Source organism: Microplitis mediator, chromosome 2, assembly GCF_029852145.1.
Source record: "Microplitis mediator isolate UGA2020A chromosome 2, iyMicMedi2.1, whole genome shotgun sequence".
Classification (NCBI taxonomy): Eukaryota; Metazoa; Arthropoda; class Insecta; order Hymenoptera; family Braconidae; genus Microplitis; species Microplitis mediator.
The window spans coordinates 12869925-12893941 of record NC_079970.1 but is presented as its reverse complement, the minus strand read 5'-3'; the positions used below and the strand labels follow the sequence as shown (position 1 = coordinate 12893941).

At 31.1% G+C, this 24017-nt stretch overlaps 1 protein-coding gene and 1 long non-coding RNA gene across 6 annotated transcripts in view; one reads left to right on the top strand and one right to left on the bottom strand.

Moving 5' to 3' along the window:
- Positions 1 to 24017, bottom strand: part of LOC130664099 (collagen alpha-1(XVIII) chain-like) — an 826723-nt gene that overhangs the window by 565264 nt on the left and 237442 nt on the right. For all 5 annotated transcript variants that reach the window (XM_057463858.1, XM_057463861.1, XM_057463863.1 and 2 more), the window contains 2 exons: positions 15740 to 16005; positions 12223 to 12498 (listed from right to left, as the gene is read on the bottom strand). In XM_057463858.1, coding sequence (XP_057319841.1) covers positions 12223 to 12498; positions 15740 to 16005 — 542 coding nt within the window. The remainder of the gene's footprint in view (positions 1 to 12222; positions 12499 to 15739; positions 16006 to 24017) is intronic.
- The window catches only part of LOC130664107 (uncharacterized), a 71403-nt gene continuing 69450 nt past the window's right edge, over positions 22065 to 24017 (top strand). The window contains exon 1 of the long non-coding RNA XR_008989305.1: positions 22065 to 22124. This is a non-coding gene — a long non-coding RNA (uncharacterized LOC130664107). The remainder of the gene's footprint in view (positions 22125 to 24017) is intronic.

Below are 24017 nucleotides of genomic sequence, written 5' to 3'. Positions count from 1 at the left end.
CATTTGTTGGTACAAGTAATGTAACGTATCATTATGTATTGTAGGGGAGAGGTGCTGCAGTTGTAACAAGGGACAGTTGTAACACTCAATGAAAAACTATTAAAAAAACTGAAAGTTATTATTATTTTTTTTTTAACTTACTCAAAATAGTAAATCATTGACAAGATCAAAGTTTCAGTTATTAATCTTGTTCCGATATTAAAATATTGAGAATTGTTGAAAATACGCGTGAAAACTTTTTTTTGTACGCTTCACAATTTCTTTAATAACAAATTTGTTTTCTAATGTTATGATGTGAGACTTGTATTAATACTTTAAGGGACATATCAAGAGTATTTTATAATCGCATTTTATATCAATTTACTGATTTTTGTTATTGTAATTAGATTTTTATTAACAATTCTGCCTAAGGGTCAGTTGTAACACTTGAACGAGTAGCAGCTGTAACACTCAGAGTCGTGTATGGAATCTGCGCAAACTGGATGCACCATAAATCTACTCTGGGATCGTGTAGGTTGTTAGTAAACACAGTGATATCTGAGTGCAATAAAAAGCTAAAATTTTGCTTTAGAACAGCAAAAAAAGTAAAAGATACCAACACGTTTGAATTTAGATATGACGTCGACCAAAAATGAAACTTTTAATAATAAAAATAATTGTAAGAAGCGTAAAGTTTTAAAAAATACTAGTTTTTCCAAAGAAAATGAAAATAGCAAATTAAAAATTCAAAACACTGAAGAAATTACACCAAAGCGTAAATCTCTGAGAAAAAGAAATATTTAATCAGTTTTAAACTGATTGAAATGAATGTTTTGTAGTTTAATTTTTTGATTGGTTTAATATTTATAAATGTTTAATAATTTATATTAACGATACAAATATATGTGATACTTTGAGTTTAAATACTTGACTTTAAGAGTTAATAAAGTATAATAGTATGTATTAAGACTGAATAATAAAAGCAATTTGGTGAAAAATATCTATTTCGTTCCATGTTACAACTGCCTCTGCACTGTGTTACAACTGCAGCCCACGCACGCCGCCATCTTAGCCCCTGACTTTAGTTAAATAAATTGATTTTTTAATAAGTTAACATTGACTTTTTACAAATTAACTAAGTCAGTCACATAAAAGATACTATCAGCTAACTTTCTGACAGTTTTTAAGTTTACTATCTTAAAAAAAAACAAATGGAATCGAAAAAATAAATTTTTTTGTTACAATTGCAGCCCCTCTCCCCTATAATAAATGTGTACACAAATTAGCTTTAAGTTTAAAATATGTTAGTGATAGTACAATTTTAGATTTAGACATTAAATCTATTTATCCACTATATGCTGGAATGATGACTTACCGCTTAAAAAAAGCATTAAGAAGAAAAAAATTCTTATTCAATGCTATTGATTTAACGAATGATATTTTCCAAGAACTGCAACTCCCAAATACTTTTACGAGGGATATTTTTAAATTTCTAACACATGAAGATTTAAAAAAATTACAATGAAATATTTATACAAATATTTTTATTTAGTATTATTTAGATTGTAACAAATCAGTAGTTATTATCAAGTTAATTTAATGAATTTATTTTTATAACATGTATCATTATTATTACTATATGAAACAAAATACTTCATTTTTCAAAATTTGTGTGCAACTAAACCGCATTCTGTATATAAAAATAAAATAAAATGTGATTTAATGTTACAAATTAAGTTTACAATATATATTTAAATCTCTTATTGAAAGAAATGATTTGAAAAAAAATTTTTAATAATTTTTAATGATTTTCAATACGTTGAATACTTTTGAATCGCCTTTATAGGAGTTGAACAATGCAAATAGTTTCTTTTAATTAGGGATTAAACTCCTAAAAACCAATAACTTATTTCAATTATTTTTATTGTAATAAATATTTTTTCCTGCGAAAATAACTAAACGTCATGAATTTACTATTTATGTACGATCTCTGGTAAGTACATTTTTAAAATATTTTTGATTATTCAAAATGAAAAGCTCTAAACAATTTTTATAATTTTATTTAAATAATGATTTAGAAGTTATTTAAGTTTTTAAATTTAAATTATCATTAGAGATAATTATAATTCAAAAATTAAAGTAAACCGGTTTTTGTTTTTGGGTTTTATAAAGTATGTTTTTATTTGATATAAACTCTGATAGATAGTATAAGTAGAAACATCTAAAAAATAACTTAAACAGATAAAAAATGAAATGTAATATTTTTGGTTTATACTTGGTTATAGTTATAATATAAATCTCAGTATAATCACCACGTTTTTATTAACTCGCTTTTATGTATGTCTGTTCGGGTGAAATTTTGTAATTGATTTTCAAGTAACTTCCCGATGAGCTAGAGAGTTGAAATTTGGAACGTAGCTCAGAATCAGATGACAATGCAGGAAAACAAAAAAAACTGAAAAAAAGAAGAAGGAAAACCAGCAGAAGAGGAAGAAAAAAACGAAAAAAAATCTGGGCGTCGGTGGGCCCAGCAGGCCAGCCCCAAAATTCCCGCTGTTTTCGAGCTCAAGGAGCTTGAAAACATCACTGCAAATATATTTTCGAGCTTTACATTTTTTTTATGAGCTTTTTAAGATCTAACAAGTTACGTTTTATGCTAAAATTTAAAAGGTTAAGAATCGAAAATCATAAATGAAAAAGCGGCTTTTAAATTTTGATTCCCGATTATGTTCTATGAAATGAATGCATTGAGGCAAAAATCAATATCAGTGATCAAAATCAAGATTTGAATGAGTTCTGACTTACGTCAAAGCAATAATATACGAAATTTCCGAGAAAAATATTAAAAACTTGGTTTTTTACAATTTTTTGCTGATAATATGATTTAAACTAAAGAACAAATTATATGACATTATGAAATGATCGAGAGAGACTATACAGAGAAAGAGTTAGGATGATTTCAGACACATTTTAGCACATTAGATTTTGATTTATCCGAAAAAAATAACATTTTATGTTATTTTGCTAACTTTTCAGCGCCGATACATTTTGAACTAATTAACCGATTTTGACGTTTGAGGTGGCGATCGACGCGTTTTATTAAGTTCTAGAGCTGAGTAGATTTGAAACTGATCGGATAAGTCACTTCAAAGATAATCGAAAAAAAACCGTTTTTTACCATTTCTTTCTCCAACGATATCTCTCGGACAAATTAACCGATTGAGACGGTTGAGGTCGTATTCGACGCAAATCATAAAGTTCTAGAGCTGATTAGATTTCAAAGTCGATCGTTCAACTCGTTTCTGGGAAATAAATAAAAAACTACAAAAAAAAAAATTTTTTTTTTTTCGTAATTCGCAAATATTTTCCAGTCTACTCGATCAAATGATCTGAAATTTTTAGGAAAGTTGATGGCCAACAAGCTCTTTCGATTGCCACCGTAACCATCTAACACACACACACACACACACACACACACACACACACACACACACACACACACACACACACACACACACACACACACACACACACACACACACACACACAAACACACACATACAGACACTCGGACATCGTTCTGAAAATTGTCAGAATAGCTTTCTAGGACCTCAAAACGTGGACATCTGATGAAAACTCGATTTTCGAAAATTGGGGTGAAAACAATAACTTCCCGAATTTTCTTAGCGGGAAGTTAAAAAAAAAATCTGTCTATCGGTTGACCCTGCGGGCCAGCCCTAACACTTCCCGCTGTTTTAAAGCTTTTTGAATAAATTAACCAATTTTGATGGTTGAGGCGGCAAGTGATGTATTTTATCGAATTCTAGAACTGATAAAATTTTTAGATTGTTCAGACATTTCAAAGATATTGGCAAAAAACTGTTTTTCATCGTTTCTTTCTCCCGTGATATCTCTTAGACAAATGACTAGATTTTGATGGTTGAGGTGGCAATCGACGCGTTTCAATAAATTCTAAAGCTCATCAGATTTTGGAGTTGCTTAATTCAGTTGATTTGAAGATATTCGCAAAAAACCAGTGTTTACCATTTCTTTCTCCCACGATAACTCTCGAACGAATTAACCGATATTGATGGTTAAGGTGGCAATCAACGCATTTTATTAAGTTTTAGAGCTGATTAGATTTTTAAATTGATCGGATGAGTCACTTTAAAGATAATCGGAAAAAACTGTTTTTTACCATTTATTTCTCCAACGATATCTCTCGAACAAATTAACCGATTGTGATGGTTGAGGTCACATTCGACGCGGCTTATAAAGTTCTAAAGCTGATTGAATTTTGAAATCGATCGTTTAACTCGTTTCTGGGAAATCAATAAAAAACAAAAAAACAAATTTTTTTTTTCTTAATTCGGCAATATTTTCGAGTCTACTTGATCAAACGATCTGAAATTTTCAGAAACGTTGATGGCCAACAAGCTCTTTCGATTGCCACCGTAACCATCTAAATCGGTTTATTAGTTAAAAAGTTATAGACCGGTCACACACACACACACACACACACACACACACACACACACACACACACACACACACACACACACACACACACACACACACACACACACACACACACACACACACACACACACACACACACACACACACACTCGGACATCATTCTAAAAATAGTCAGAATAGCTTCCTAGGACTTCAGAACGTCGACATCTGATGAAATTTCGATTTTCGCAAATCGGGGTGAAAACAATAACTTCCCGAAATTTTGAAAATCTTTGATTTTCTTAGCGAGAAGTTAAAAAAATCGTTTCAAAAATGGTACAATAATAAAAAAATTTGAGGCACTGCATTCCCTTATAATTAAAAACACAATTTTTTTTCAAGATAATAGACAAATGAAACGAGGCCGTCGGCATCCGATTTGCAAGTAGATTTCTATCATTCTGATAATTTTAACCGATGAAGATTAAATTAAATAAAAAAACGATTTCTTTTATGTTAACTGTTGGATATTCAACAGTGCATGTGTATACTAAGTTAAGTCTAGAATATTCTATTTTAGCTGTAACTCATCAGCGTGTTATGTCCAATAAATTTTTTTTATTTAATTTATTTTATTTCATAAATAAATTTACGGAACTCCTCTTTACAAAAGCACGTGAAAACGCAGCGTCAGTATTACCATCACTAATGCGTATAAAAGTAGCGCGACGATTTTTGCAATAACGATTGACGAATAAATAAAAACTTGTCGTCATTTTCCACCAATGACAACAATTTAATTACTCCCATCAAACATCAATCAAAGTTTTTAAATAGCCTGAGCACCTTGGCTCAGGGCCTTAGTTGACTATCAGATCTCATGATCTTGAGCCCTACGGACCGCGAATAACGAAACCGCGAAAATTTCGTGAATCTTATTGCAGGAATCCGCGTTTGCGTCGAAAAGTCAATAGGGAATATTTAAATTAAAAATCTATATAAAAATCATTTAATCTTACTGCAGGAATCCGCGTTTGCGTCGAAAAGTCAATAACTGAATCCAAATTATCTATTAAAAATTCTCAAACAACTATTAAAAATTCGGTTCGATTGAGTTCAGTTTCCTAGAGAATCACGGGATACGAAGGCGCCTTACTACACCACATCCACCTCAGCAGAACGGTGTGGCCGAGAGAAAAAATCAGACACTGGTGGAAATGGTGCGTTGTTTGATGCGTGAGGCCGGCGCCCCACCAGGTTTTTGGGCTGAGGCAGTGTACAATGCAAATTATACTCGTAATAGATGCCCAACGAGTGCGTTGGGGGGAAAAATACCCTATACAGTGTGGATGCAAAAAATCCCCACTCTTAACTATCTACAAGTATTCGGTTCTAAAGTGTATGTGTTAACTAAAAACTTAAACAAGAGACAGAACAAAGGAAAGTTTAAATCACGGTCGGATCCCGGAGTGTTTGTGGGTTATTCTCGAAAGTCCGAAGCATATAAAGTGTACATGCTAGACGGTAAAAATACAATTGTGAGTCGAGATGTTAAATTTTTAAATTATTCAGGATTTAAACGGGAGTATCGCAAAATAATGGAAGAAGAAACCGGAATAGAAGTTGATCTTATAGACATGCGAAAGAAAGAAGAGCCAAAACGTCTTAGACGCGCATCAAAGAGAGGGGCTACAGTGTCGTGAAGCGAATTTGTTCAGCCAGCTAAACGGGGAAGAGGTCGACCCCGGTTAGTGCGTTCAGGGTCAGTTGGGAGACTATCTAAAAGATATCAGCCAGCGAGACCGCAAAATGAGAATAATCAAGAGGAAGAAAACCCCGGAAAAAGGGAGGTAATCGTACATGAGTACGATGACGATGTGTTTGAACAAGCGAACTTAACGATGACAGCTAATCCTGTTACATAGGAGCAAGCAAGCAAGCTACTCAACGCCGATGCAAAGAGAGGAGCGTTTAAAGACGAGTACCTGACACAAATAAAGAATTGTACGTGGGAAATCGTTGAAAGGCCTGTTGATCGAAAGGTCATCGGAAATAGATTTGTATTTTGTACTGAGTTAGACTGTAATTCTGAAAGAAAAAAGGCTAGACTAGTTGCACGTGGTTGCTCCTAAAGACCCGGAGAAGATTTCGACGAGGTTTATTCACCAGTGGCACGGTCAACATCAATAAGAGTTCTGGCAGGTTTAGCAGCAGAGAGGAGATTGATAATTCACCAAGCGGAAGTCATGACTGCACACCTTCATGGAGAGCTAGAAGGAAGTGTATACATGAGTATACCTGAGCAACTCAAGGAAGTGTTAATACAAGTCATAAGTGGGGAGCCAGTGGGGACAAAGTGCGCGCGTGTAAGTGACGAGAAAATTATACAAACGGCTAAGCGTTGGCTAGAAAGAATCACAAGTTTGAGTGACTGTGTGTGTGAGCTGCGAAAAGCATTGTATGGGTTACGTCAAGCGGGACGTCAGTGGCACAAAAAAGCTACGGAACAAATTGTATGAATTAGGTTTTGAGTCAATGCCACAAAACCCATGCATGTTTATATGTGAGAGAGACGGTAAATGCATAATAATCACTGTACATGTAGATGATACACTGGTCACAGAAATTAAGGGATAGAAAAAAAATCCGAAATTTTAAGGTGATTTTCAACATGCTGTAACTCAATGAAAAATGGTCGTATAAAAAAACTAAAAAAACCAAATTGTAGCCTCAAGTTTCTAGTTTTCAGATCTAGACCTCAAAATTTTCTATCATGTACGGTTCCGGAGTAATCATAAAAAAACCAACGAAAAAAAATTTTCAAAATTTTTGCTGGTCTTTCAATACCTCTATGGGCGACAATAAATTTTTTTGAATAATCCGACTGTCTGACTTTTCTCGGAAATTTTATGCCCTTTAATTTGGTGGCCTTAAAAAGTCTCTACGACAATTGGCGCCGAGTTATCATTGATCAAAGCAAAAAAGTCCATTTTGGCTTTGATAATCAATAACTCCGAATGTATTGGTCGTACAGAAAATGGAAGCAGGGTTTTGAAAACTGAAAAATATTCTCTATAAGGCAAAATTAGTGGCATTTGGTAGAAAAATTTTTTTTAAAGCAATATTGTTTGGTAAAAAACAGGTCAAAATTCACAAATTTAAAGATATTCGGAAATCTTGCTATAACTTTGGATATAACGGATGAAACAAGGATATCATCGACTTTTTTTCAACCTCAAAGTGTCCTGAAAAAACCCTGGAAATTTCAAATCGCTGCGATTTTTCTTTCTTAGTGCCCCGAAGCTTTAAATTTATCGATTTTGTTAAAAATCACCATAATTGGTAGTTTCTCGGTTTTTGTTCATTTTTTCGATTTGAAAATGGTTATTTTACCGATAATCTTCATTTCTTTGATCAAAAAGATCGATTATCGAAAAAAACTGAAAAAAAAAAAATTTGAAAAAAAATTTTTTTTTTCAAAATTTTTTTTTTTTTTAATTTTTTTTTTCAAAATTTTTTAAAAAAAAATTTTTTTTTTTTCAAAATTTTTTTTTTGTTGTATCTGCAATGATTTATCATTGTCAAAAAAAATTCCTAAAATTTTTTTTACCGCCGGCATTAGAGTTTCCCAAAGGGTATGTTTGTTAAGTTGACATTTGAAGCAGATGCAGTTACAGCGGTAAAAAAAATTGTAGGAATTTTTTTTGACAACGATAAATCATTGCAGATACAACAAAAAAAAAAAATTTTGAAAAAAAAAAATTTTTTTTCAAAATTTTTTTTTTTCAATTTTTCTCGATAATCGATCTTTTTGATCAAAGAAATGAAGAATGTCGGTAAAAAAACCATTTTCAAATCGAAAAAATTAACAAATACCGAGAAACTACCAATTATGGTGATTTTTAACAAAATCGATAAATTTAAAGCTTCGGGGCACTAAGAAAGAAAAATCGCAGCGATTTGAAATTTCCAGGGTTTTTTCAGGACACTTTAAGGTTGAAAAAAAGTCGATGATATCCTTGTTTCATCCGTTATATCCAAAGTTATAGCAAGATTTCCGAATATCCTTAAATTTGTGAATTTTGACCTGTTTTTTACCAAACAATATTGCTTTAAAAAAAATTTTTCTATCAAATGCCACTAATTTTGCCTTATAGAGAATATTTTTCAGTTTTCAAAACCCTGCTTCCATTTTCTGTACGACCAATACATCCGGAGTTATTGATTATCAAAGCCAAAATGGACTTTTTTGCTTTGATCAATGATAACTCGGCGCCAATTGTCGTAGAGACTTTTTAAGGCCACCAAATTAAAGGGCATAAAATTTCCGAGAAAAGTCAGACAGTCGGATTATTCAAAAAAATTTATTGTCGCCCATAGAGGTATTGAAAGACCAGCAAAAATTTTGAAAATTTTTTTTTCGTTGGTTTTCTTATAATTACTCCGGAACCGTACATGATAAAAAATTTTGAGGTCTAGATCTAAAAAATAGAAACTTGAGGCTACAATTTGGTTTTTTGAATTTTTTTATACGACCATTTTTCATTGAGTTACAGCATGTTGAAAATCACCTAAAAATTTCGGATTTTTTTTCTATCCCTTAATTTCTGTGACCAGTGTATATTAATGGCGAGCGAAGACGAGGAATGGATGAATAATATAAAAAGTTCTTTGTCTGCATTTTTTGAAATTAAAGATCTAGGAAAAATAAATCGTTGTCTAGGTATGGAATTCTCACAAGACAAAGACTATTGCGTATGTTTAAAACAACAATTGTACACAAATGATATTTTAAAACGGTTTAATATAGAAAAATGTAACCCGGTAAAAACGCCTATGGAAGTTGAATTAAAATTATTAAAGCCTGAGTTTGAATGAAGAAGAGATGCGCAAATATTCGTATCGATCGTTGATCGGGGCGTTGATGTATTTAAGAAATTTGGTTTCTTAATTTGCTTTCGCAAAAATGATGATAAATCTGCTTATAATACACTTATCCAAAAAATTAAAGGAACAAGAAAATTTTATAAATTTTTTGGTGATTTGTGAAAGGCTGTATTTTCGTGAAAAATGATCGTATCGAAAAAATTAAAAAAGCAAATTGAAGCTTGAAATCTCTAGTTTAAAGATCTTCCAGCAAAATATTTTTTCGAGCCACGGTTTTTGCGGAATCATAAGAAAAAGTTCGAGACACAATTTTTTTTAATTTTTTGGTTTTGTTTTTTAGGTCTACGGGGCCGGGAAAAATTTTTTTAAAAAAACGAAATCATGGCTCGTTTAGGAAATTTTTTCAGCTACAATTTGCTTTTTTTGTTTCTCTATACGACTTTGCTGCTGAGATATCAGCCTTCAAATGAAAAAGGATCCTTTTGTCTTTGATTATTGATTTCTCAGCAAGTACTGGTCACACAGTAATTTAAAGGGCAGTTTAATAAACTTGAATAAATTCCCTACAAGCTTCATTTTCGATTTTTTCAAAAAAATATTTTTTTTCATCCTTGATATCCATTTGAAAAACCCACAAAAAATGGTCATTTTCTGGTTTTTCAGTCAACTCATCGCTACTCTGCAAATATTGATAAAAAAAATAATATTGCCAGGTAATTTTACAGCTTAATGTACCCCAAAAAACCCTGAAAATTTTCAGATTGATCCATTGAACCGTTTGTCCGGTCCGATTGCTCAAAGTTTTACAAAACAATTAAAGGAACAAGTTTTGTTCCTTAATTTAAGTAATTGTTATCAAAATGAAAAATTTAATTTTTTTTGGATTTTCTTTCATTTTTGCGTTAGTTATTCAGTAAATGTAAGGTAAAGATGAAAAAAAAAAAATTTTCCAAGAAACGAGACCAAACATAGAATTTTTTTAAATTTTTTTTTTTACGTTTTATTCGGGCGATTATATTTTTTTTCGTTTTCCGGAAAAAATTTTTTTTTTTTCTTCTTTACCTTACATTTACTGAATAACTACCGCAAAAATTAATGAAAATCCAAAAAAAATTAATTTTTTCATTTTGGTAATGATTACACAAATTAAGGAACAAAACTTGTTCCTTTAATTGTTTTGTAAAACTTTGAGCAATCGGACCGGACAAACGGTTCAATGGATCAATCTAAAAATTTCCAGGGTTTTTTGAGGTACATTAAGCTGTAAAATTACCTGGCAACATTATTTTTTTTATCAATATTTGCAGAGTAGCGATGAGTTGACTAAAAAACCAGAAAATAGCCATTTTTTAAGGGTTTTTCAAATGGATATCAAGGATTAAAAAAAATTTTTTTTTTTTAAAATCGAAAATGAAGCTTGTAGGGGATTTATTCAAGTTTTTTGAACTGCCGTCTAAATTACTGTGCGGCCATTATTTGCTGAGATATCAATAATCAAAGACAAAAAAATCCTTTTTCATTTGAAGGCTGACATCTCAGCAGCAAATTGTCGTATAGAGAAACAAAGAAAAGCAAATTGTAGCTGAATAAATTTCCTAAACGAGCTATGTATTTGTTTTTTCGAAAAAATTTTTCCCGGCCCCGTAGACCTAAAAAACGAAACCAAAAAATTAAAAAAAATTGTGTCTCGAACTTTTTCTTATGATTCCGCAAAAACCGTGGCTCGAAAAAATATTTTTCTAGAAGATCTTTAAACTAGAGATTTCAAGCTTCAATTTGCTTTTTTGATTTTTTCGATACGATCATTTTTCACAAAAATACAGCCTTCCAAAAATCACTAAAAAATTTATGAAATTTTCTTGTTCCTTTAATTTTTTGGATAAGTGTATTATAGGCAAAGAAGTTATTACATTTTTATTTCACCACTTTTCATTAATTCATTTTAAAGTTCGTCTGTATGAGGAAAGGTATGTTATTTCTATTACTTTCTCATAAAACAATGTTTGTTATTCCTTGATTTTCGGTTTAAGCCATGAAATCTACATAAATGATCATCGGTACTCTAGTGATAATAACGATTATCTTTTATTTCAACGATTTTATGGCCAAAAACAGTAAAAATGAAAATAGAATTAAAAATATTATAGAATTGATAACAATCACAAATTTAACGTTAAATAACTTTTGAAGCAGTTATTTTATCAAAAATCTATGAGATAACTTTTTTGTAGAGCGTTTAATTTCTTATCAGAATATGCTTCGATCATATCTTTACTCTTATTTGTTTCTGAGAAAAAAAATTAAGAGTCAAAAATCTAAAAGTCCCATGTTATTTAAATGGGAAATATAAAATGATTTCGGCACGGTTTAATGTGAAAATTAAGAGCCTGCTTGTGTTGGAAATTTTTTTTTAGGTCATAAACTAAAAAGGCAGGGGGCGATAGGTAAATAAAAATTGATTTGGGAAATAACGGACACCCTACTACTTACATTTTTACGATACAACCAATGACATCTTTTATGCATTTTAACCAGTAAAGTGATGGTGTTTGTTTCATTAGATTATTTGAAATGCGCGTCGATGATACTTTAAAAGCACCCCGTTATAACATGAACTCTGATAAACAGTTTGACCTATCAGATATAAAAAAGCGCCTCCTTATTCAATCATCCTGAGGAATTCTGGGATAATTTTTTGATTTTTTAAAATCTTTCAATAAGTGCCCTTGATCATAAAAAATTTTATCATATTTTGAATAATTTTGACTTATTAATATTATTAAGAATTAATACTTGAAAGGCTTAATTATGATAGAAATTAAAAGAGTTCAGAATATTATAATGGTAAACATCAGTAAAAAAATTACGATTGACCAATAAAGAAAAGCTATTACTCACATCATATTTTTCTTGAATATGCGGCCCTGCTTGAGCTATATAAAGTGTACTAGCGGTGTCGAAAACGAGCTCTTGTGGGATCCGAGTAACTTTTTTTCGAGCGATTTCATAGCAATTGAGATGAAAAGCAACTTCGGATGTTGAAATGCGAATAACGATTTTAGTCCACTTGTTTGTTGAATTTGGCACTTGAAATTTCGCAATTTCCTCTGAATGAGAGTATTCATCTGAATTCGTATAAACTAAAGAGATTTCCTGACTTGAATCTCGTTCCTCCTGAAAAGAAATTTTTTGTATCGATTCATTATTAAACTGCATTAAGATCAATTAAAATTAAATTGTGCATCATTAATGATATTTAATTTTGTTCTTGCAAGTTTCTATTTATCACATCCATTTAACAGCATTCAAAATTTTTTTTAACATCTCGACAAATGAATTGCTAATTTTCGAAAAATCCGGGAAGCTATAGTATTTACCCCGATTTTCAAAAATAGAATTTTCATCAAATATCGAAGTTTGAAGGTCCTAGAATGCCATTCTGGCATTTTTAGAGAGATGTCTGTGTGTATGAGCGGGGGGGGGGGTTTGGATGTAAACCTTTCATATCTTTTTATCTAATCAACCGATCTGGATGGTTGAGAAGATAAAGGCCGTGGGACGATAAGTATACCGAATCGGCCCCAGATAGGGATCGGGCTCATTATTTCAGGGAATGTTTGTACCCATGAGATACTTCGATGCTGCGAGTTTCATGTCTTTATCTATAACCACTTCGGAGTAAATCGAAAAATACTGAAAATTAAAAAAAATTGATGTTCTCAGAGCGTACTTATTCGATTGATCTGAAAATTGGATATGTTTTGGAGGTTGATGGTAGCTATCTGGAAAAAAAAATAAGAGCTATTTCGGCTCACAAAAACCTAAAAAAAAAACGAGTTAATATTTTTAATTTCAATTTTTAAGCATCTTACCATTACGACACAGTTATGAAAATTTTTTTTTTGAATTCCTCATCCAATTTCCTATGAATCTATGGCCTTTCGAAATTTTTAAAAATGGTACTACATATTGAAAAAAAATAAAAACCATTTTTTGCTCAAAAATCGGGTTTTTCTAATAATTTTACTCTTAAACTGATTAAATACAAAACTTACTCGTTTACTAAGGTAGAGAAAACCATAAAAGAAATAAAATATACTCACATTATTAAAATAATTTCATTCAATGTACTTAACTATTATTAAAAACTCTATCAGTAACTGTAATGAGTAAATCAGTATTCATTACTATTGTTTATGTAAATCAACGTTGTTTCAGAGAACTTAAACGTTCCCGCCCAATATTCAATGAATTTAACAACCACAAGATGGCACTGTAATTCGAAAATGGTAACACTGTTTTTTTTTTTTGTGAAAAGTCACTAGATCCGTAGATAACCTTAAAATTACTGAGTGTTGACATTCCAAAGAATTGGCTGTACTATTATCTATATTTAGTAATTATTTTTAATTGTTTAAATAACTATTTAAGTGAACTTGAAGATGAGAATCAGGAATTATCGTTGGAAGATGAACTACCTTCAGATAGGAATGATCTTTTAGAAAGAACAGAATCGAGTTTATCAACGATGACTTTATCTCAATCGAGTACTGATGATCCATCTATTCATTTAGATGTTGCCTGTGATGATGAAATAGAAGAATGTATAGAAGTTCAAATGAAAAGAACTGTTGCGACTCATAGATATTGTTGTGTATGTTCTGTCTCAAATCAAAATCTAGTCGTTGTTCCTCAAGATGCCCGTATGCAATGCTTTATAAAGAAAAGAATTTTTATTCCGAATGGGAATCGATGCTGCAGCGATCATCTCATAAAAAAACGCTTTTATACGGAGATTTTGAACCACTTGAAAGTTTATTCTAATTGGAGTAGCTTAAGATCTTCAGAATTATCTAAAATGATGGAAAGTTTGGCTGCAGAATGTGATGACGATAGCGACGAAGACTAGTCACAAATTAGGAGAACACTTTTATTTATCATTTGTAGTAGATTAATATATTTAATTGCAGTTTTAATTGTTTATGGATGAAATATCAGCGTTGAAATTAATAAATAAAAAAAATTATTTTAATAATGTGAGTATATTTTATTTCTTTTATGGTTTTCTCTACCTTAGTAAACGAGTAAGTTTTGTATTTTATCAGTTCAAGAGTAAAATTATTAGAAAAACCCGATTTTTGAGCAAAAAATGGTTTTTATTTTTTTTCAATATGTAGTACCATTTTTAAAAATTTCGAAAGGTTATAGATTTATAGGAAATTGGATGAGGAATACAAAAAAAAAATTTTCATAACTGTGTCGTAATGGTAAGATGCTTAAAAATTGAAATTAAAAATATTAACTCGTTTTTTTTTAGGTTTTTGTGAGCCGAAATAGCTCTTATTTTTTTTTCCAGATAGCTACCATCAACCCTCATAACATATCCAATTTTCAGATCAATCGAATGAGTACGCTCTGAGAACATCAATTTTTTCTAATTTTCAGTATTTTTCGATTTACTCCGAAGTGGTTATAGATAAAGACCTGAAACTCGCAGCATCGAAGTATCTCATGGGTACAAACATTCCCTGAAAAAATGAGCCCGATTCCTATCTGGGGCCGATTCGGTATACTTATCGTCCCACGGCCTTTAATAAATACAAAGAAAAATTTTGTCTGGCTCTTTTTTTTATCATCGGTCGCGAAATATTTGAGATACAAAAAAACACTATAATACTTTTTTTGTGTATTTTTTCATTTTTAACATTCCGTTTCCCATAAACTGCCCCAACAAACCAGCGGTTCAGGCGTTATTATGATTTAAACAATTAAATTGTTATTAACAATTATTTGCACCACTTTTGAACAAAATGGACTCGATTTTTGTGATCCTTAGCTCAAAATACGTAAAAAAGACTTTGGTCGAGCAATGGCCAACAAAATGTATATGGGCTCTCCTCTTCAGCCGAAGGACTAGATTAACGGCTCGTTAGCTCAAATATTATCATCATCAATAATTTTGACAAAGTACTATTTCTGAGATTTTTTTCCAGATATTTCATATATTATCCTGCCGGTTCAATTCAAAGTTCACATGACTTTCCACCTTGACCATTTCTATTAAATCTTGTTTTAAGACATTGTATTTATTACGCAGAATCGTGAACAAGACTTTATGAATCGATTTCTAATGATTATGTTTAATTTCTCGAATTCTCGAGGATTAATACGAATCGCCATTTTTTGCGATCAAAGGGCTCGATAGTTTTGCAGATTTCTTATATCAGATTCAGTCAAATATATTTAACCCTATTTTTTTGTATCAGATAATGATCTTATTTTTTGACTAATACCTTTTACTGATTTTATATTTACGGATAAGTGGTAGATGTAATATTTTAAAACACAATATAAATTAAAGCTGAAAGTAAAGTTACAGGAAGAGAAATGAGAACAGAAAAAAAAATTAACTCACAGAGATACGGAGACCCAACTGGACAATTGTATCGAACGGATTAAGTACAGCAAAAAGATAGCTCGTGCGAGAAGACATTGGTCTAAACGTTGCAACAATTGTAAATTCAGCTGGTAACTTTTCTGGAAGACAAAGTCTATACGGTTGTTTTACTTCCGAACCTGGACGAAATCCGAATGCGAGGAATCCATCCAATCCATCATCAATATATTGATTTTTATCATCAGTTGTAGCCATTGCAGCTTGTAGTAAATCATATACGATTTCTGAAATTCAAACAATAATGGAATGCATAGAGTAAGGTGGCAATGTTTTTTCGACTTTTTTTTTCATTTTCAAGTTCACATGAAATAACGATAGTTTGAAGTGGTATTAGGGTGTTCCATATTTAGGCGATATTTTTTTTTTCTGCCATACCTGAAAAATTAACAATTTATGGTAGAAAAAAAATTCCAAGTCAATTAGGAGCTTAGCGCATTGGAAATTTCGATTTCTTATTTAAATAACATGGGGAAAAAAATTTTTTTTTGTTTGGAATTTTTTACCTCGGCAATGGCTTATTGTACGAATAAGCCCAGCATACATTTTTGTAGGGAATTTAACGCTCTACAAAAAAAGTCTTTTATCATTTTTTGATAAATCCATCTGTTCAAAAGTTATTGGACCTCGAAGTCAAGTTAGAGTAAATTTCGAGATCTTTTTATTTTTCCGGCGAAACTATCGGACATCATAAAATGCCATGGGATCTTTTTTGTAGACAATTTTATTTTCTACAAATTATTTCTGATAAATTTTTTTTCAATTCTGCATCGTTTTCTAGTTATTTCGATTTTAATGCCAAGCTCTAAAAATCGATCAGAACACTATTTTTTTAGGAGCTTGGCATTAAAATGGAAATAACTAGAAAACAATGCAGAATTTAAAAAAAATTTATCAGAAATAATTTGTAGTAAATAAAATTGTCTACAAAAAAGATCCCATGGCATTTTATGATGTCCGATAGTTTCGTCGGAAAAGTAAAAAGATCTCGAAATTTACTCTTGACTTGACTTACTTAATTTACTCTAAACTTGACTTCGAGGTCCAATAACTTTTGAACAGATAGATTTATCAAAAAATGATATGAGACTTTTTTTGTAGAGCATTAAATTCCCAACAAAAATGTATGCTGGGCTTATTCGTACAGTAAGCTATTACCGAGGTAAAAAATTCCAAACTAAATAAAATTTTTTTTCCTATGTTTTTTAAATAGGAAATCGAACTTTTCGATGCGCTAAGCCCCTAATTGACTTAAAATTTTTTTTCAAGCGGAAATATTATTTTTGTACTATAAATTGTTAATTTTTCAGGTAGGACAGAAAAAAAAAATCGCCTAAATATGAAACACTTTAAGTGGTATTCTTTGGCTTTAATTATATTTATAGAAAAATTTTGAGAATTTATTTTTCGGATTATTTAATTGCTACGATGGACGAATAAACAGATCGACACCTTTTCGAACGATAAATAAATAGATAAATCGTTACTTTGTTGGAGAAATTATTTCTTTTCACAGCCAACAATGTAATGGAAATTACTTGCGATAAGAGAATCACCGTGGCTCGAGGATAGTCTAAACAGATGACGATGCATGAGACCCGGGCCACGAAAATTCTCTCATAAACCTGAGATGCAACATTAACATTGTGATGAATGTATCTAATCAACGAGTTAGAGAATCAAGTTAGTCGATCACAAGATGTAGGAGAGCTAAGAGCTCTACGCGAACTTACTGACTTGATCCGGTCATTCGGACTTTAAGGCAAAATATGTTGAGAAAGTGTGAACTGCTTCATTGTACTCAGCTTTGCGGTTCCCACTTTCCCCGTTGCGTTGCCGTCTGATACTACATAAGTCAGAGTACCGTGGTGACATGACTAATTTTAACGTCGACATATGTCCGTAAGGGTGAAATGGGGACAGAGTTCCAAGGCTAGTCCTACGCCCAAAATTATCGGTCAATCACCTTTGATCCTGGATCAATTGCACGGAGAAAAATGAAGGTGAAAATTCCATGAAATTTTATGTGACAATCCATAAATTTTTATTATGCTAGCCGACTAAACTTGAAACCGTATGATATTCCAATATTTTATATTATACGTGTTGCTACTAATTGTATTGAAGCATAATAAAATTTCGATTCGGCCGACGAAAATTTCTTTCTTGAACATAATACATTTCGTATTGAGCACAATAAAAATTATTAAGTATTTTATAGTTATAATAACTGACACGACAAAAATTGTGTCGCTAGGATGCAATATTCACCGTCTTATGATAACAAAATGTACCACTAGGATAATAAAAATTGTATTAATTATTTTACTTATACGATCAAAATTATTTAAAAATTTATTAAAAAAAATAATAATTTTCATTTTTGTTCTTTTACTCCTTAAATTAACTTTTATAAAAATTATATTACTAATCTAAAAAATTTATATAGACTCTTTGTAAAATTTATGATACTACCATAATATATTTAACGAGACTTTTCTTTACTTTGTAAATTCAATATTACACGATTCGTGAAATTAATTTATGAAATATATTGTAAACTAATTACCAATACCATTGCTGCTAGAAAAAATAAAAAATTAATATACAATAAAAAATACAGTGTTTTGTGTTGATATTCTCATATGTTACTATCAATTATCTTTAATAGTCTTATATGTATTGTAACATGAAGAAATTCAACATCGACCCGTGGTTCAATATTATTTGAATAAAATAAATAGTTATCCGGTGAGCCAATTCAAGTGACACCTATGAGCAAAGATTCCGACTTTGACCAAGCAATCGACTCGACGCATTGATTGTCACAGAAGATCCAGGAGATACGCCAAACGGAACGGCTACTTTTTTTTTTTTTTTTTTTTTGAACGATTCGACCCGACCAAATGAACAATATTTGATTCCGACGTTTGAACAATTTGAATTACGACATGTAAGGTCAATCCGGATTTGAGCAACGAACAATAATTCGCGACAATTAATTTCGACCAACAATAACCGAGCTCGTGAACAAGTGAACAAGCCGAAGCATCGGCGTGAAACTGAACAAAGTGTGTAACCGATCTGTTAATAAATGTGCAGTGCGTACGTAATAATAATTAATTAAATAATTAATTACGCGTAAAAATTATATGATCGTTCCATTTAGCGTGTTACCGAAATAAAATATTATTTTATATTTTATTTTATTTCAATCGAGCAATTCTGAGAATCACAGATTATCTGTGTCTCATTCGCAACAGCAGTCTTGTCACCTCGCCATGTAAGAATACTCTGACGTCACTCGTCAAGTATTTCGTTAATACTTCCGCTGTATGTGTGTCTCCGGACAATAAACGTATTTTATTTCAATTTCATGAAGCGAGTTTTTTGTTTTTTTTTCTCCGAGCAATGAACTAATTGTGTTTTCGATAAACTACGATTTTTTTGATAATTTTGTTTATATCGAGTCAAGCCGACAACGGCATTTATATTGTTTTGTAACCGATAAGTTTATTTGTGATACCGATCAATTGATTATTCTGTGCTCAATATACGATTAATTATTTTTGTTTAATTCTGACCAATTATTTATCGTAATCTTAAGTGCCTGACCTTTCCCCGATCCGCCACCCTGAGCCGATTTCGAGAATTGTTTATTTGGTGATAGTAAAATCACCTGGCGCTCAACTATAAATTTTGAACGAAGTTGCCAAAACTCGTAAGTGTATTCGGACTTCACTCCGGTAGATCCCCGGTGGTGAAAAACCCGTTACAGTATATCCCAAAAACGTATAGTATAAATATTGAATGAAATTGATAGAAACATATGAGAATATCAACACAAAACACTGTATTTTTTATTTTATATTAATTTTCTATTTTTTTAGCAGCATTGGTATTGGTAATTAGTTGACAATATATTTTAAAAATTAATTTCACGATTCGTACACTATTGAATTTACATAGCAAAGAAAAGTCTCGTTAAAATTATAATATTAATATCATAAATTTTACAAAAAGTCTTATAACTACTCATCTAACTTAATAAACATTTAGAAGGATGACATAAAATAAATAAAAATACATCTAATTTTCCATCAAATTCAAATCCATGCGGTTTACATTTATTGCAGACAATGATACATCAAATAGTTTTTTATTTTATTAAAACAAAAACAAATATAATGTATTCTTATTCGTAAGTGTGTAATTTATTATCAAACATGAAAATAATTATGCGAACAAATCTCATAAGCATAATAACATTCAAATCAATAAAAATAAAGATTTTCACAATCACACAACCCCAAAAAACTCAACTGAATAATTGATACTTGCTAAATAAAATAGATGCTTCTTGAATGAATTCCTGCGGTGTACTAATCAGAAAAATAACCCAATAAATCCGAACATTCATCCAAAACCAGAACGAAAGATTATTTTGTTTAAACACCGTTGTAAAAATTAGTCAAAGACAAACAAAAATTATTGTCAAGAAATTATAAATAGCTGTATTTCAATGAAATTTTATTAAATGGACCTAACGGACCCAAATTACGGTAAATTACGGTAAACCCACCGTAAATTACGGTAACCCACCGAAAAATACCGATTTACCGTAAATTACGGTGGATTAACCGTAATTTACGGTGGTTTTACCGTAAAATACGGAAATACGGTAATCCACCGTAAATTACGGTAATTCGGTAATCCACCCGAATTTTTTTACGGTAGATTTATCGTATTCGACGTTAAATTTACGGTATACCCGCCGTAATTTACGGTAATCCACCGTAAAGTACCAATTTACCGTAAATTATGGTGGATTTACCGCAATTTACGGTGGATTTATTGTAATTTACGGTAAATCTACTCGAATTTTACGGTATTCTACGGTAGATTTACGGTAAAAATACCGTGAATTTACGGTAACTCAGGTCTGCTAAAGAGGGGGGGGGAGTGTAAAGACTGTTATTAATTTTTTAAACTTTAATGATTTTCTAGAAGTGTTGTTCCTCAACTGAGTAAATATCAGTTTCAATTTCACAAATTTTATTATGCTGGCACGAGAAATTTTGCATTACTGATAAAGTAGAATTTCTACTGATCACATAATGTAACTTATCAACTGACCAACCTAAAACTTTAAAAATTTTAAGAATTTTTAATATGCTAGCTTTAGAATTTTTAATTAAATCAATGTTCGAGAATTTATACCCAGTTAATAATAACAAAAATTGAAGTATATATAAATATCATGACAAAATATGTAAATTTTGTTATTCTATTGTGGCAATTATTATTTTTAGTTCTTATTAATTTTTGTGTGATTAAAAATTATAAAATTTATATAATATAAAACAAAAGAACCATTTTTTCGTAGAAAAATTTTACACAGGAGTTTAAAATGTGACGAATTTATTTCGAATTTAATACTGTTTGAAATAAATATTATTATGCTGATACAAAATTGTAAAAAATTTACAAATCCATAATCCCTGATTAAAAAAAATGATTAAAAAGTATTTAAAATGATTTGTTTTTTAATCATTTTAAATACTTTTTAATCCTTCAAATCATTTCTAATCCTGTCTCTTATGGACATTTAACGTGTGAAATTATTTTTAATCAATTTTTTTAATCAGGGATTACAAAACTATAATATATAACACATAATAATTTTTATATACATTTCGATTAATAGCAAATGTTTATCAGAACTTTACTCTCAATTTATAATATTACAAGATTTATTTTGATATTACTTTCATAGCATAACATATTTTATATTTGTTGGTTATTAAAAATCAAAGACTTCTAAAATCATTATGCTTCTCTATAATTTTTTTTGCGTAACTATTACTTTCTACTAATTTTTCATAAAAATTATCATAATTTATGATTTTCTAAACAGATCTAGTAGAAATCGAAAATCAGACAGTATTTTTTCGTTTATATTGAGCTTTATTTCTCTCCGTGTAGTATTAAGACGTTTAGTTGATTTACTATTGTACCATACTAGCAATTTACTTGCGATTCTTTATAATTCGGGCAATTGGCTTACATTCATTATAACTCGAGCAATTAACTTGCATACAATTGAACATTAATAGCAATTCACTTGCATTATAATTGTATTTCATATTTATTATTTGTTATAAGTAAAGTCTAGTTTTATTTAATTATCATTATACATAACTGGTGATATACTCGCGACAATATTATACTTGAGTTAATAAATTCAGTGAGCTAAAACTACGTTGCGCCACGCAGTCGTAGTTGCACAACACCAAGCATACCACAGGACAACCTTTTTTATTGTTTTCTGCATACAACTTCAATTGTGAGTAATTAAATATTGTTTTAATTGGCAATGAACTATCATGCTTACTGTTGATCCGTTTGCGACATCTATTTCACCTTTATTCTGTTTATATCCTATTCTACTGATAAGATTCTTAAATAATTAAGTAAAAGAATTATTAATTGAATTACAACTAATAATTCACGACTTCCTTAAGAAATAATTATAATTTATAAGCCGTAAGGTAAGTTGATAATTTTTCACATACGTTGCCCTGTTTAAATAAGTGCGGGTTATTGCTATGCAAGAACCCACACCCGCTGCTCGGTCAAGGTAAAATAAAAACTTTGTAGAGGCCAGCCTAAGCCAGGGTTCAACCCGTGAACTCTGATGGCTGCTGGTTAAAATCAGAGAAAAAGAGCCATCCTGCCTTTCCCGAAATGAAAAGGTAGATTTTCTATGTAAATACAATAAAGCTACAAAAGTGTAATAAATACTTATTTCGTAAGCTTAAACATGAATTTTTAAGAAAATGAGTTATGCCTTATCATTGAGAAGTTATTTGAAGACTAAGCTGCAAAAATAAGCTTTTTAGGTAGAATTCTTTAGAAATCGGTCTATTGCAATGGGTATCATGATCGAATTATCAAAGAATTTTGCCACCATATATCTTATTTGACCTAGTAGAGTCAAAAAATACCATCCACTCAAAAGCTTATCTATGTATGTATGTATATATATATATATATATTGTGACGTTATTTTTTTGGACGAGGCTTGGATTGAGTTGACGTCACAAGCACCAACTGATTTTGGGGCATAACCGAGCATGGTAACTCAAGATTTAGAATTTAGCTACAGTAAATTACAATTTTTATATAGTTTTTTTTGGTGATCGAGTTATACTTTAAGGATAAAATATGGAGTAACGTTTGGCTACAGAAAATTTATATGAGAAATTTATTATGGGATATGGGTTGAGATTAGAGTACGGTAAAAGATAAAGTTTGAGTTTTGGAATTTACAGTTTTCGATTTATTGAGTATGTGGAAAAGTCGGAGCAACCGTGGAATGGGGCTCAGGTAATTGCCACCCGGTTGTATCTGATGTCAGGATGCTTGCCTGACCCTATGAGACTTCCAGGTGGAGTGTAGAGGTCTAGCTGAAATGCTAGCGCTCCAAAATAAGGACTATGGCTTAGGAATATGAGATCAGTTTTTGTCTTTATGATTGGCAGGACTCAGCGATGGTATAGTGACCACTATCGCTGTGGAAGCCGCTATTTCTGGTCAATTTTTGGAGTTTTGGGTTTTGTTGGTAGGCCTCAGTGGACAGCTTTGACCAGTGTGCTGCTGAGGGTAACCGTTGGTCACTTAAATTTAAGAATTTTAGTCTGCGATCTCACCGAAGCCAAGTCCAGGAGAGCGCACACATTGGGATATCCATACTCAATATCGAGTTTGAGTTATGGAGTTAAGTATAGAGAGCCGGTATAAATGGCGATGATGTTTTTAGCTTGGGGAGTACAGTAGGGGATTCGACTCTGGTCGCTCGAAGCGAGCAGACGTATTCAGGAGTGATGCTTCAGAAAGCTACAGGTTGGAGTTATCGTTACAGAAGTATTGCTTTAAACAGTGTGAGACGTTACTTGATATTTGATTCATCAGTAATCAGGTATGAGATAATTATTATAAATAATTAATCGAGTTTGAGTTAGAATCTTGAGGTATTATGCTACGGTTTTAGTTAAAGAAAAGATGTAAGATCTGTGAAAATTATGAGAAAGTAGTTACAGTTTAGAGTCATGTTCGCGATCTATTGTTAATATTATTTTTATAAAATAATTATAGAGAATATGTTAGTCAGTAAGGTAATTTTTGCCTAATTAACGTCAAAATGAGATCCAGGTACGTTAGTCGTACGATTTTGCTA